The following is a 15,480-nucleotide window of genomic DNA, read 5'->3' as shown; positions in this document are numbered from 1 at the left end:
TATTGTGATAGAAGATGTAAGTATATATGGAAGAACAGTGGAAAGTGAAAATAGAAGGTGGAATATTTTAATGCTCATAAAAACTGCATTTTTTTAACGATTTTTAATGTCATAAAATGGCTCTAATGGAGACAGTTCTAAAAAAAATCCTAAATGGTTATTTATAAAGTTTAATGTCTGTTTAGTCTCTTTGAACATTTTAACAGTGATTTACACATAGCATAAATAACTCTATAAAACATTTAAAAAATACTTTTCAGTTGTAAAGTTATACTGTATATCCACACAAGATGTCGCTGTAGACCGTGAGTTTGAGAATTTTCAACATTACTAATCCTCCTCCTAACATAGAGCAGAAGAACAGAGCATCACATACTTCTGACATCACTAGGCGTCGTTTATATTTTATTTTTTTCTAGAAGACATTGGATTTAATGAAAGCACTCTTTCCACTTCTTTTGGGATATTGAGTAAAAGTAACGATGTTTGTAGAGGACAGTGCTCGCGCTGCCTTAATGAAGGCTCTGCTGCTGCTTTGTTTATGGGATTTGTGTTACGGTCAGCTTTCCTACACGGTTTCAGAGGAGGCCAAGAAGGGAATCGTTGTTGGAAATCTAGCGAAGGATCTTAATCTCAGTGTACAGGAACTGGAATCGCGTATGTTTCAAATTGTTCCTGGATCTAAACACAAGTATTTCGAGGTAAATCGGAAAAGTGGGACTTTAATAGTTAATGACAAAATAGACCGAGAGGAGCTGTGTGAAAGCAAACAGAAATGCGTATTGATTGTTGAAGCGATGATCCAAAATCCCCACAATCTCTACCGCATTGAAATAAGTGTACTAGACATTAATGATAACTCTCCGGTTTTCCAGAACAAGAACTTATTTTAAATATTAGTGAAAATGTACTTCCGGGGGATCGATTTCCGTTAACCACAGCAAGCGACATTGATATCGGTAGCAATGTTGTTAAAACGTACAAATTAAACACAAATGAATATTTTTCTTTCGATATGCAGAGTGATTCGATTGAGCTCGTGCTTCAGAAATCATTAGACCGAGAAAGAGAATCGTTTATCAAGCTCGTGCTGACTGCTGTAGACGGGGGGACTCCTCCCAGATCCGGAACAATGCAGATAATTATCAATGTGCTTGATATAAATGACAACAACCCCGTGATCACGAAACCTCTTTATAAAGTCAGAATTAACGAAAATGCATCTTTAGGAACCAAAATAATCACCGTTTCCGCTGCAGATGCAGACGAGGGTGCGAACGGTGAAGTGTACTACATGATTGTTGGTAATGCTCGAAACTCGGCGTCAGATTTATTCTCAATAAATCCTGTTTCTGGTGATATCACCGTTAAAGGAAATATTGATTATGAGCAAACTCCCGCTGTTGAACTTCGAATACAGGCTCAGGACAAAGGACAACCTCCAAGAATGTCCAGATGTAAAGTATTGATTGAGGTATTGGATGTTAATGACAACGCACCAGAGATCTCATTTACTCTGGTAATGAGCTCCTTCAGCGAGGACATCAAACCTGGCACAGGTGTTGCATTAATCACTGTATCAGATAAAGACAGTGGAAATAATGGTAAAGTAGAGTGTAAACTTTCAAGACCTAGTATTTTTAAATTAAAATCATCATATAAGAACTATTATACTCTTGTTGTGAATGAGGCTCTGGACAGAGAACTGGTCTCACAATATGACGTCACAGTTGTTGCTACTGATGAGGGAACTCCTTCTCTTTCGAGCAGCACCGTTATAACAATTCATGTATCTGATGTAAATGACAATGCGCCTTTATTTACTGCACCTGTGATAAATATTAATGTGAAGGAGAATAGTGCAGTTGGTGGCCTTTTGGCATCAGTAACAGCACGAGACTCAGACATTGGAGAAAATGCCCTTGTTTCATATTCATTAATTGATGCAGAGAGCAGCAGAGTGTCAAATCTGATGAACATTAACTCACACACTGGTGAACTGTACAGCCTGCAGGCTTTCGACTACGAAAAAACGAAACAACTTCATTTTAAAGTTCAGGCCACTGACTCTGGTGTCCCTCCACTAAGTAGCAACGTGACTGTAAATGTTTTTATCCTGGATGAGAATGACAACAATCCAGTTTTTCTCCCTCCTTACTCTGAACCTGGGTCAGTAAACAGTGAGAACATTCCCTACTCTGCTGAAGCGGGATATTTTGTTGCTAAAGTCAGAGCTGTAGATGCTGATTCAGGATATAATGCACTATTATCTTATCACATAACAGAACCAAAAGGAACGAATCTCTTCCGAATCGGAAGCAGTACAGGAGAAATAAGGACTAAAAGAAGAATGAGTGACAATGATTTAAAAACTCACCCGCTTATCATCACTGTCTCGGATCATGGAGAACCTTCACTGTCCACAACTTTGAGTACTGAAGTTGTGGTTGTGGAAAATATGGACATTCTGCAGCCTTCACTAAGACAAGTGCCAGTAAAGGAGGAGAATTTTTCTGATCTGAATGTCTATCTGCTCATCGCTATTGTCTCAGTGTCAGTGATATTTTTACTGAGCCTCATCGCTTTAATAGCAGCTAAATGCTACGGGACAGATGGTGCTTTTAGCAGCTCCAGTGTTCCAGTGGTCACTACACACCCTGACGGGAGCTGGTCTTACTCTAAATCCACTCAGCAGTATGATGTGTGTTTTAGCTCAGACACACTGAAGAGTGACGTAGTGGTTTTCCCCTCGCCGTTTCCACCTGCAGACGCAGAGCTGATCAGCATTAATGGAGGAGATACTTTTACTCGTACTCAAACTCTTCCCAGCACTGGGGTGGTAAGATTGTATTTACTTTTAGTCCCTTTTTAGTTATTATGCGCTTTTTATTTCTTGTTAACATCCTTTCTTTTCTGTCTTTATTTTGCTTGTGGGTTTAAAAGAAACAAACATTTCCCATTACACGTCCAATTCCCGTGAATTTCATAATTCTTTCATTATTGTTTTCCTATTTTCTTTAACACAGATGAAGCTGGTTATAGGCTTTTGAACTAAATGTTGTCGATGTTGCACAGCTCGGGTGTCGGTTCACTGATTTACAATAGCAGTTCTTACATGTTCCATTTGAGTAATCACGCTTTATTCACAAAGTTTTTTGGAGCGAAAATGTTAAAGTCAATTATTAATTTCGGATTTTGTTCTTTAAAAAAAGGTGCTTTCTTCAGTATATACATTCAATTCAGAACCACAATGATGGACAGCAACAGGTCAGGTTTTTAAACCGTACTACTGTGAGTATGGAAATATATTGTAAAAGCTTCAAAATACAGCGAATCAAGCAAAATCCAACAAGTCATAACGCATAAAATACGATTTTCAGTTGTTCTAGTAATTTTCCACGATTCAAGGCTGTAAGTGGAAAAACAAATATTTAAGGAGTATTTAACTCAGATAACCACCCCTACCTAACTGGTTTAATACACTATTAATTATAGTATATTGCTTTTGATATAATGCTGCATTTACACATCGAACTTTAGTATCTTTAAACTATATATTTTTTTTCATTTTGTTTTATATTTATATTTTGTATTGACTTTGAGCTTTCAAATTTTGAAAAAAGTACAAAGTTCTGAGCATCGTTCATAAAAGTTTTAAAACTCCACATTTAACTTACGATAAATTCAATATGTTAAGACTTAAAAAAAAAAAAAAAAAAAAAAAACAGATATGTAATGACATTTTCAAAATTCTAGTTTCATTTTGTAATGTCAGATCGGTTGCCCTCACAAGATGTCGCTGTAGACCGTGATTTGGAGAAATTTGTAATTTATTTATCTTCCTGCTGAAGCAGACGAGGAGAACTGAGCGTCACTTACCTCTTATATCAGCAAGCATCGTGTTATTGTCTGTTTTCTGTAGACAGAGGATTCATTAACAGCACTCTTTCCACACCTTTGTTGGATTATCTAGTAAAAGTGTGCGATGGATGTAGAGGACAGTGCTCGCGTTACCTGGATGAAGGCTCTGCTGCTGCTTTGTTTATGGGATTTAGGTTCCGGTCAGATTTCCTACTCGGTTTCAGAGGAGGCCAAGAAGGGAACCGTTGTTGGAAATCTAGCAAAGGATCTTAATCTCAGTGTGCAGGAACTGGAATCCCGCATGTTTCAACTTGTGACTGGATCTAACGCCAAGTATTTCGAGGTAAATCAGAAAAGTGGGACTTTAATAGTTAATGACAGAATAGACCGAGAGCAGCTGTGTGAAAGCAAACAGATATGTGTTTTGAATATTGAAGCGGTTATCCATAATCCTCGAAAGCTCCATCGTATCGAAATAAATATACTAGACATTAATGATAACTCTCCGGTTTTTCCAGATCAGACACTTGTTTTAAAAATAGCTGAAAATGTACTTCCGGGAGATCGATTTCTGCTGCCCACATCGAGTGACCTGGATGTCGATATTAATTCAGTAAAAACCTATAGAATTGACGTAAATGAATATTTTGTACTGGAAAAACAAAGTGATTCAGTTGAGCTTGTTCTTCAGAAATCTATGGACAGAGAAAGAGAATCAGTGATCAAGCTCGTGCTGACTGCTTTAGATGGCGGGACTCCTCCCAGGTCCGGAACAATGCAGATCATTATCAATGTGCTCGATATAAATGACAACAACCCTGTTTTTACGAAGCCTCTTTACAAAGTCAAGGTGCCTGAGAATGCATTTGTGGGAACTAAAATAATCACAATTTCTGCCGCAGATCCCGATGAGGGTCAGAATAGTGACGTGTCTTATTCTTTTGATAGTGTTGTCCGAAACACAGCGTTAGATTTATTCTCCATAAATCCTATTTCTGGTGAAATCACTGTCAAAGGAAATATTGATTATGAACAAAACTCTGCAGTAGAACTGAGGATTCAGGCTCAGGACAAAGGACAACCTCCAAGAATGTCTAGATGTAAAGTGTTGATTGAAGTAGTGGATGTTAATGACAACACACCAGAGATCTCAGTTACTCTGCTCATGAGCTCCGTCAGCGAGGACATCAAACCTGGCACAGATGTTGCATTAATCACTGTATCAGATAAAGACAGTGGAATAAATGGTAAAGTAGGGTGTAAAATTATAGCACCGAGTCCTTTTAAATTACAGCTATCATATAAGAACTATTATACTCTTGTTGTGAACGAAGCTCTGGACAGAGAGCGGGTCTCACAATATGATGTAGCAGTTGTAGCTACTGATGAGGGAACTCCTTCTCTCTCGAGCAGTACCATTATAACCCTTCATGTCTCTGATGTAAATGACAATGCACCTTTTTTTCCTGCACCTGTGATAAATATTAGCGTGAAAGAGAATAGTCCAGTTGGTGGCCTGTTGGCATCAGTAACAGCACGAGACTCAGACATTGGAGAAAATGCCCATGTTTCATATTCATTAATTGATGGAGAGAGCGGTAGAGTGTCAAATTTGATGAACATTAACTCACACACTGGTGAACTGTACAGCCTGCAGTCTTTCAATTATGAAGAAATGAAACGACTTCAGTTTAAAGTTCAGGCCACTGACTCTGGTGTCCCTCCACTAAGTAGTAACGTGACTGTAAATGTGTTTGTCCTGGATGAGAATGACAACAATCCAGTTTTTCTCCCTCCTTACTCTGAACCTGGATCAGTAAACAGTGAGAACATTCCCTACTCTGCTGAAGCGGGATATTTTGTTGCTAAAGTCAGAGCTGTAGACTCAGACTCAGGATATAATGCACTATTATCTTATCACATAACCGAACCAAAGGGAACGAATCTCTTCCGAATCGGAACCAGCACAGGAGAAATAAGGACTAAAAGAAGAATGAGTGACAATGACTTAAAAACTCACCCGCTTATCATCACTGTCTCAGATCATGGAGAACCTTCACTGTCCACAACTTTGAGCACTGAAGTTGTGGTTGTGGAAAATATGGACATTCTGCAACCTTCACTAAGACAAGTGCCAGTAAGAGAGGAGAATTTTTCGAATCTGAATCTGTATCTGCTCATCGCTATTGTCTCAGTGTCAGTGATATTTTTACTGAGCCTCATCGCTTTAATAGCAGCTAAATGCTACGGGACAGATGGTGCTTTCAGCAGCTCCAGTGTTCCGGTGGTCACTACACACCCTGACGGGAGCTGGTCTTACTCTAAATCCACTCAGCAGTATGATGTGTGTTTTAGCTCAGACACACTAAAGAGTGATGTAGTGGTTTTCCCCTCACCGTTTCCGCCTGCAGACGCAGAGCTGATCAGCATTAATGGAGGAGACATTTTTTCTCAGACCCAAACTCTTCCCAGCACTGGGGTGGTAAGATTCTATTTACTTTTAATCTCTTTCTAATATCAAAGCACTTTTTTTTTTTCTTCTTTCTTTATTAAGCTTGTCAGTTTGAAGTAAATAAATTTTTCCAACTGCATGTCCAATTCACTTGAAATTAATCTTGTTTAGTTATTTTTCTTTGCCTTAACATAGACAAAGCAGGTTATTTACTTATATACATTGAATCAAGCAAAAGCCAGCAAGACATTATGCATTTTTTATCAGTGACCTTTTAATTATTCGGTTAATGCTATCGTTACTTCTGAAAACATTTATGTGACTTAAAAAATAAATAAACTAGCATCATCTTATGGTTGCTGACTTTTGAATGGAGCAGTCTGGTATCATCAGCAGAAATTGGGTGGGATGAGGGCTTAATTTTAATTGCTTTGTTCTGGTTAGAGACAACTGGAAGCCAATTACATGCCATTGTACAAAGCTAATTTGCATAACATATGTATGGCGTCATAATATATTGTAAATATCGTCTGGTTGTTGAACTTTTATGAGCATAATTTAATCAAAGCTGATGCACAAAACATGGAATCAGATATTGTACGGTATGTTTTGCATGGTGTTTGTGCTATAAAAATGGTTATTAACTAGATATTAAAATCTATTCCATACACTTTTTATAATAATTATCCACAATTCAAAGATGAGAGTGGAAAACAAATATTTTTAGGAAGATTCCATCCAGAAATCCTCCCTCACCCATTTACACTATTAGTGATAGAGAATAAGATTCAGATCAGATTCAGAAATTAGAATCAGAGTAAAAAAAGCTTTATTGCCAAGTATGTCTGCACTTACAAAACATTTGCTTTGGTGACAGAAGCCTCCAGTTGCACAAAATTGCACAGAAAAGTACAGATGTAAATAAGTAAGAGGTGGTATTAGCATTGCACATATTTTAATTTTATTGCACAATGGGAAGAGCATTTAAGTGTTTATGAGATTGATTGCCTGGGGATGGGATGAAACCTTTGTTGTGTATGACTCTTTTAGGAATTGGTATCGTCGGCCAGATGGCAAAAGTTCAAAAAGCATATGACTTGGACGTGAGGCATCCAGAGTAATTTTCTGAGTTACTTTTTAAATTCTGGATATATACGGTTTGTGTAAAGCGGGCCGGGGAGAAGCAATAATGCTTTCAGCTGTTCGAACCATCCTCTATAGTCTTCTGATGTCTGATTGTGTAGCTGAGCCCAACCAGTTAGTGATGTGCACAGAATAGACTTGATAATGGCTGAATAGAACTGTGTGAACAGCTCCCGGGCAGGTTGAACTTCCTCAGCTGTCGAAAGAAGTACATCTTCTGTCGGGCCTTATTAACTCACGTTAAATTCAATATGTTACGCCTTATTTATACACAAAACAGTCACGTTTAGGCAATATCAATAACTTATTTTGAGATTTAACCTCAGACTACAGGGAGTGCAGAATTATTAGGCAAATGAGTATTTTGACCACATCATCCTCGTTATGCATGTTGTCTTACTCCAAGCTGTATAGGCTGGAAAGCCTACTACCAATTAAGCATATTAGGTGATGTGCATCTCTGTAATGAGAAGGGGTGTGGTCTAATGACATCAACACCCTATATCAGGTGTGCATAATTATTAGGCAACTTCCTTTCCTTTGGCAAAATGGGTCAAAAGAAGGACTTGACAGGCTCAGAAAAGTCAAAAATAGTGAGATATATTGCAGAGGGATGCAGCAGTCTTAAAATAGCCAAGCTTCTGAAGCGTGATCATCGAACAATCAAGCGTTTCATTCAAAATAGTCGACAGGGTCGCAAGAAGCGTGTGGAAAAACCAAGGCGCAAAATAACTGCCCGTGAACTGAGAAAAGTCAAGCGTGCAGCTGCCAAGATGCCACTTGCCACCAGTTTGGCCATATTTCAGAACTTATTAACCATGGAGTCAATGTGATTGTCTCACTTTGGGCCCTGAGAGTGGTGGTGCTCAGGAACCTGACTGACTTCACTTCAACCACAATGCTGTTGATAATGGTGAAGGGGGGTGTTTCTCCTAAAATCTACAATCTCCATTGTTTTGAGCATGTTAAACTGCAGGTTGTTATGACTGCACCCGCAGTCAGCTGCTCAACCTTTCTTCTATATGCATACTCATCACTGTCTTTGATGATGCCAATGACTGTAGTGTCATCTGCAAACTTCAGCATCTTAACAGAGGGATCCGTAGAGGTGCTGTCATTGGTTAAGTCAAGTTGAGTCAAGTCAAGAAGCTTTTGTTATCATTTCAACCATATATAGCTGATGCAGTACACAGTGAAATTAAACAACATTCCTTCAGAACCCTGGTGCTACATTTACAATATAAAGCTACAGTTGGTGTACGGAAAGAAGAACAGTGACAAGAGAGAAATATTTCTGGTGGGCACCAGTGCTGCTGTTTGACATGAATTTTCCCAGTCTCACTAGATGTTGCCTAGAACAGAGAGCTTGGTCCCACCCATTTGGAGTGCTGAACACTGGAAGCCCGGAATATGTAACGCGCTGTCCGTAATGGCTTCATTCAGCCAGGTTTTAGAGAAACACAGAGCAGCAGAGTTGATTTGATTGGGAGAGAAGTTCGTCCATTTTTTTTGTTTGGTAGAAACCTTCTCTGTAGAGCGCCACTGCCCCGCCAACTACAATGTCCCTAGAACACTTATAGTCCACCTATAATAAAAATGTTGCAATTACACAACTTCTTTAGAAACTTCATACTTTGACTGTTTATTTGTGTTAAAAATCTAAAATCAGAAAATTGTCATGGAATATATTTTGTGATCTAAACATATTTTATATAAATTAATTTATTTCAATACGTCCATGTTAGGAATGAAATTTTAAATACCAGTGTGATTCATAGGATAAAACCCAACAGACTCTGGGTTTTAATTTTCTAAAAACGTACAAAGTGTGTAAGTGCATGACTAAAAGTTTAAAAAACGCAAATTTTAACTCACGTTAAATTCAATATGTTACGCCTTATTTATACACAAAACAGTCACGTTTAGGCAATATCAATAACTTATTTTGAGATTTAACCTCAGACTACAGGGAGTGCAGAATTATTAGGCAAATGAGTATTTTGACCACATCATCCTCGTTATGCATGTTGTCTTACTCCAAGCTGTATAGGCTGGAAAGCCTACTACCAATTAAGCATATTAGGTGATGTGCATCTCTGTAATGAGAAGGGGTGTGGTCTAATGACATCAACACCCTATATCAGGTGTGCATAATTATTAGGCAACTTCCTTTCCTTTGGCAAAATGGGTCAAAAGAAGGACTTGACAGGCTCAGAAAAGTCAAAAATAGTGAGATATATTGCAGAGGGATGCAGCAGTCTTAAAATAGCCAAGCTTCTGAAGCGTGATCATCGAACAATCAAGCGTTTCATTCAAAATAGTCGACAGGGTCGCAAGAAGCGTGTGGAAAAACCAAGGCGCAAAATAACTGCCCGTGAACTGAGAAAAGTCAAGCGTGCAGCTGCCAAGATGCCACTTGCCACCAGTTTGGCCATATTTCAGAACTGCAACATCACTGGAGTGCCCAAAAGCACAAGGTGTGCAATACTCAGAGACATGGCCAAGGTAAGAAAGGCAGAAAGTCGACCACCACTGAACAAGACACACAAGCTGAAACGTCAAGACTGGGCCAAGAAATATCTCAAGACTGATTTTTCTAAGGTTTTATGGACTGATGAAATGAGAGTGAGTCTTGATGGGCCAGATGGATGGGCCCGTGGCTGGATTGGTAAAGGGCAGAGAGCTCCAGTCCGACTCAGACGCCAGCAAGGTGGAGGTGGAGTACTGGTTTGGGCTGGTATCATCAAAGATGAGCTTGTGGGGCCTTTTCGGGTTGAGGATGGAGTCAAGCTGAACTCCCAGTCCTACTGCCAGTTTCTGGAAGACACCTTCTTCAAGCAGTGGTACAGGAAGAAGTCTGCATCCTTCAAGAAAAACATGATTTTCATGCAGGACAATGCTCCATCACACACGTCCAAGTACTCCACAGCGTGGCTGGCAAGAAAGGGTATAAAAGAAGAAAATCTAATGATATGGCCTCCTTGTTCACCTGATCTGAACCCCATTGAGAACCTGTGGTCCATCATCAAATGTGCGATTTACAAGGAGGGAAAACAGTACACCTCTGAACAGTGTCTGGGAGGCTGTGGTTGCTGCTGCACGCAATGTTGATGGTGAACAGATCAAAACACTGACAGAATCCATGGATGGCAGGCTTTTGAGTGTCCTTGCAAAGAAAGGTGGCTATATTGGTCACTGATTTGTTTTTGTTTGGTTTTGAATGTCAGACATGTATATTTGTGAATGTTGAGATGTTATATTGGTTTCACTGGTAAAAATAAATAATTGAAATGGGTATGAATTTGTTTTTTGTTAAGTTGCCTAATAATTATGCACAGTAATAGTCACCTGCACACACAGATATCCCCCTAAAATAGCTAAAACTAAAAACTACTTCCAAAAATATTCAGCTTTGATATTAATGAGTTTTTTGTGTTCATTGAGAACATGGTTGTTGTTCAAATTAAATCCTCAAATAAAATTAATCCTCAAAAATACAACTTGCCTAATAATTCTGCACTCCCTGTATATTTCAACACAAGATGTCGCTGTAGACCGTGAGTTGAAGAAAATTGCACATTATTAATCCTCCTCCTGAAGCAAAGCAGGAGAACAGAGCTTCAAATATTTCTGACATCAACAAGCCTTGCGTGTTTCCTTATTACTCGAGACAATGGATAAAATGAAATGAATCTTGCCATTTCTTAATAGACATTCTAAAAAAAGTAATATTGAGTAAAAGTAACGATGGTTGTAGCGAACGGTGCTCTCGTTGCCTGGATGAAGGCTCTGCTGCTGCTTTGTTTGTGGGATTTGTGTTACGCTCAGCTTTCATACTCGGTTTCAGAGGAGGCCAAGAAAGGAACCGTTGTTGGAAATCTGGCAAAAGATCTAAATCTCAGTGTACAGGAACTGGAATCGCGCATGTTTCAGCTGGTGGCTGGATCTAACGAGAAGTATTTCCAGGTAAATCGGAAAAGCGGAATTCTATTAGTTAATGACAGAATAGACCGAGAGGAGCTGTGTGAAAGGAGACAGAAATGCGTATTGAATGTTGAAGCGATTATATACAATCCTCACAAGCTCTACCGCATTGAAATCAATGTACTAGACATTAATGATAATTCTCCTGTATTTCTAGAACAAGAACTAATTTTGGACATTAGTGAAAATGTACTTCCGGGGGACCGATTTCCGTTAAGCACAGCCAATGACATTGATATCGGTAGTAATTTTATAAAAACGTATAAATTAAACACAAATGAATATTTTTTACTCGATATACAGAGTGATTCAGTTGAGCTCGTGCTTCAGAAATCTTTAGACCGAGAGAAAGAATCGGTCATCAAGCTCGTGCTGACTGCAGTTGATGGCGGGACTCCTCCCAGATCCGGAACAATGCAGATAATTATTAACGTATTGGATATAAATGACAACAACCCCGTGTTCACGACACCTCTTTATAAAGTCAAGGTCTATGAGAATGTTTCTGTAGGAACTAAAATAATCACCGTTTCCGCTGCAGATGCAGACGAGGGTGCGAACGGTGAAGTGAACTACATGATTGTTGGGGATGCTCGAAACTCGGCGTCAGATTTATTCTCAATAAATCCTGTTTCTGGTGATATCACCGTTAAAGGAAATATTGATTATGAACAAAGTCCTGCTATTGAACTTAAAATTCAGGCTCAGGACAAAGCACAATCTCCAAGAAAGTCCAGATGTAAAGTGTTGATTGAAATAGTGGATGTAAATGACAACGCACCAGAGATCTCATTTACTTTGCTGATGAGCTCCGTCAGTGAGGACATCAAACCTGGCACAGATGTTGCATTAATCACTGTATCAGATAAAGACAGTGGAATTAATGGTAAAGTAGATTGTAAAATTATCCCACAGAGTCCCTTTAAGTTACAACTGTCATATAAAAACTCGTACGCTCTTGTTGTGAATGAAGCTCTGGACAGAGAGCGGGTCTCACAATATGATGTAACAATTGCAGCTAATGATGGGGGAACTCCTTCCCTCTCGAGCAGTACCATTATAACCATTTACGTCTCAGATGTGAATGATAACCCACCTGTATTTCATGCACATGTGATAAATATAAATGTGAAAGAGAATAGTCCAGTTGGTGGCCTGTTGGCATCAGTAACAGCACGAGACTTTGACGTCGGTGAAAATGCCCTTGTTTCATATTCATTAATTGATGCAGAGAGCAGTAGAGTGTCAAATCTGAACATTAACTCACACACCGGTGAACTGTACAGCCTGAAGACTTTCGACTACGAAGAAACAAAACGACTTCAGTATAAAGTTCAGACCACTGACTCTGGTGTCCCTCCACTGAGTAGTAACGTGACTGTAAATGTTTTTATCCTGGATGAGAATGACAACAATCCAGTTTTTCTTCCTCCTTTCTCTGACCCTGGATCAGTAAACAGTGAGAACATTCCCTACTCTGCTGAAGCGGGATATTTTGTGGCTAAAGTCAGAGCTGTAGATGCTGATTCAGGATATAATGCTTTATTAACTTATCACATAACCGAACCAAAAGGAACAAATCTTTTCCGAATCGGAACCAGCACAGGAGAAATAAGGACAAAACGGCGAATGAGTGACAATGACTTAAAAACTCACCCACTTATCATCACTGTATCAGATCATGGAGAACCTTCACTGTCCACAACTATGAGTATTGAAGTTGTGGTTGTGGAAAATATGGACAGCCTCCAGCCTTCCCTAAGGCAAGTGCCAGTAAAGGAGAACAATTTTTCTAAGTTGAATCTGTATCTGCTCATCGCTATTGTCTCAGTGTCAGTGATATTTTTACTGAGCCTCATCGCTTTAATGGCATCAAAATGTTACGGGACAGATGGCAATTTCAGCAGCTCCAGTGCTCCAGTGGTCACTACACACCCTGATGGGAGCTGGTCTTACTCTAAATCCACTCAGCAGTATGATGTGTGTTTTAGCTCAGACACACTGAAGAGTGATGTAGTGGTTTTCCCCTCGCCGTTTCCACCTGCAGACGCAGAGCTGATCAGCATTAATGGAGGAGACACTTTTACTCGGACTCAAACTCTTCCGAGCACTGGGGTGGTAAGGCTATACTTTCTTTAGTCTCTTTTTAATTTGAAGCTTTTTTATTCATTTGTTGTTAAAAAAAATTATCTTCTTACTTTATTATGCTTTGGGTTTGAATCAAACAAACATTTCAGAAATGCACATCCAATCCAATGTGAATCTATAATCTTTTCGATATTATTGTTTGAGTTTCCTTAACATAGATGAAGCTGTTTATGTGGTCTTGCACGAATTATTGTTGATGTTTCACATCTCTGGAGCAGTGATGGACGAAGTACTCAAACTTGCACTTGAGTTAACATAGAGATACATTGGGTAAAATATTATTTCAGTAAAAATAAAAGTGTTCCCTTTAAAATTTCACTTGATTAAAAGTACAAAAGTATTTTCCTTCAAATAAACCTTGAATTATCCAAAGTACTGAGATTTATTATGGCTATAATGTCCTGTTGTGAGTTTTGTCACACGATTCTTAATCAACACAGTTCATGTCAATAGAATTACTTGTAGCATTGACTAAAACATTCTTTATATCTACTATTTTTTTTAAAACGTGAAAATAAGGCCACAGGTGGTGTTCAAATTTAGTATCAGGAGTTTCTTCCATTATTTATTGTTCTTAAAACGTTATGTTTGCTATTGGATTGACTCCTGACTGTATGTTTGTGCTAAGTAGATACCACCAAGCAGCAATCAAAACAAGTTCTAAACAGCTTGCTCTCTACCCTGATTGGTAGCATGTTTGACCAGTTAAGTTTTATCAGGGCCAGTTCTAAACATTGGTGGTCCTAGGCATAATTCACATTGGAGGCCCCCAGGTCTCCTTCCCTCCACTTTTCAGAATAAATAAAAAGCACTTGAAACAAATAATATCTATAATCCTTTTATTTATACAAAATTAAATCACCAGCGGAAGTGAAAGACACAAACAAGTAAGCAGAAAGTATAGTTAAGTTTTTTACTTCACTTGTATTTGTATACTTCTCTTATTCGGTACATACAACAGTTTAACATAAGTAATTCGAAAACTTAAAATAATAAGTATGAAGTAAGCTATTCTGTTAATATAAACATCACCAGAATTTATAAGATTTACAGACAGTTGATGTAGTTTTTGAAATAATAAACAATCTGTGATTGCTGTTTGTTATTTACAAACTTTTACTTTTACTTTAGTATTTTGAAATTCGGTATGGCTCTTGGGCTGTTTTGAAGTCAGAATAAACTGCAAATAATTATCCATCTTCAAATGCTGCAGACCCACAAAGGCAGAATAAGGCATTGTTTATTTTTTATAATACATTATTATAAAACCTACTTGATGACAGCTCACATGCACTTTCTTTGCATGCTGTTTAGCTTCTCACTTAGCGACCTCCAAGACATTTGTTTGTTTCGGCGCATATAGGTCAGTATGCAGAAAGTTGGATCTTGTTGGTTCATTGTACATAGTCTTCTCATGCATTCAGATGGTGGGCACCCACATTTAAATGGTGATATTAACTGGTTCCACTTCACGAGAGTGACAGTCATTTATATCAAATTGAAAGAAAGCTTAGTCTTATGCTGCACATCTAAATTGTAGAATTTGTGTATAGGTTTGTTAGGGTTATGGAGACAACCCCTAGACAATTGCCTGCTCTGCCTATAACTAGCGCCTGCCCTCAGATTTATCCACTTAAAATATAAAGGAATGTCTGATTTCGCAAAAAATTGTAGATAATTGTAGAGAAAAAGTAAGATATTTGATATTAAAATGTAGTGAAGTTAAATTCTCCCCAAATAGAAATTCTTCCATGAAGTACAGATATGCAAAAAAATCTACTTAAGGACACTAACAAATTACATTTACTTTGTTACTGTTTATCACTGCTCTGAAGTCAGTTCACTGATTTACTGTGGCTTTTCTTACATCTTCCATTCTTAAAAAAAAAAAA

General features: G+C 38.4%; 1 protein-coding gene across 1 annotated transcript; it reads left to right on the top strand.

The window, feature by feature from the left end:
- Positions 1-10,997: 10,997 nt before the first annotated feature.
- On the top strand, positions 10,998-13,837 carry LOC124393342 (protocadherin alpha-2-like). The gene has a single exon (XM_046861084.1). The coding sequence runs from the start codon at positions 11,204-11,206 to the stop codon at positions 13,577-13,579; it is 2,376 nt and encodes a 791-aa protein (XP_046717040.1). The 5' UTR covers positions 10,998-11,203; the 3' UTR covers positions 13,580-13,837.
- Positions 13,838-15,480: the final 1,643 nt, after the last annotated feature.

Source organism: Silurus meridionalis, chromosome 11, assembly GCF_014805685.1.
Source record: "Silurus meridionalis isolate SWU-2019-XX chromosome 11, ASM1480568v1, whole genome shotgun sequence".
Taxonomy (NCBI): Eukaryota; Metazoa; Chordata; class Actinopteri; order Siluriformes; family Siluridae; genus Silurus; species Silurus meridionalis.
This window is presented reverse-complemented; position numbering and strand designations above follow the sequence as displayed.

Bases quoted from the DNA above. Each gene is read 5' to 3' on its own strand.
- LOC124393342 (XM_046861084.1), top strand. From the start codon at position 11,204: ATGGTTGTAGCGAACGGTGCTCTCGTTGCCTGGATGAAGGCTCTGCTG.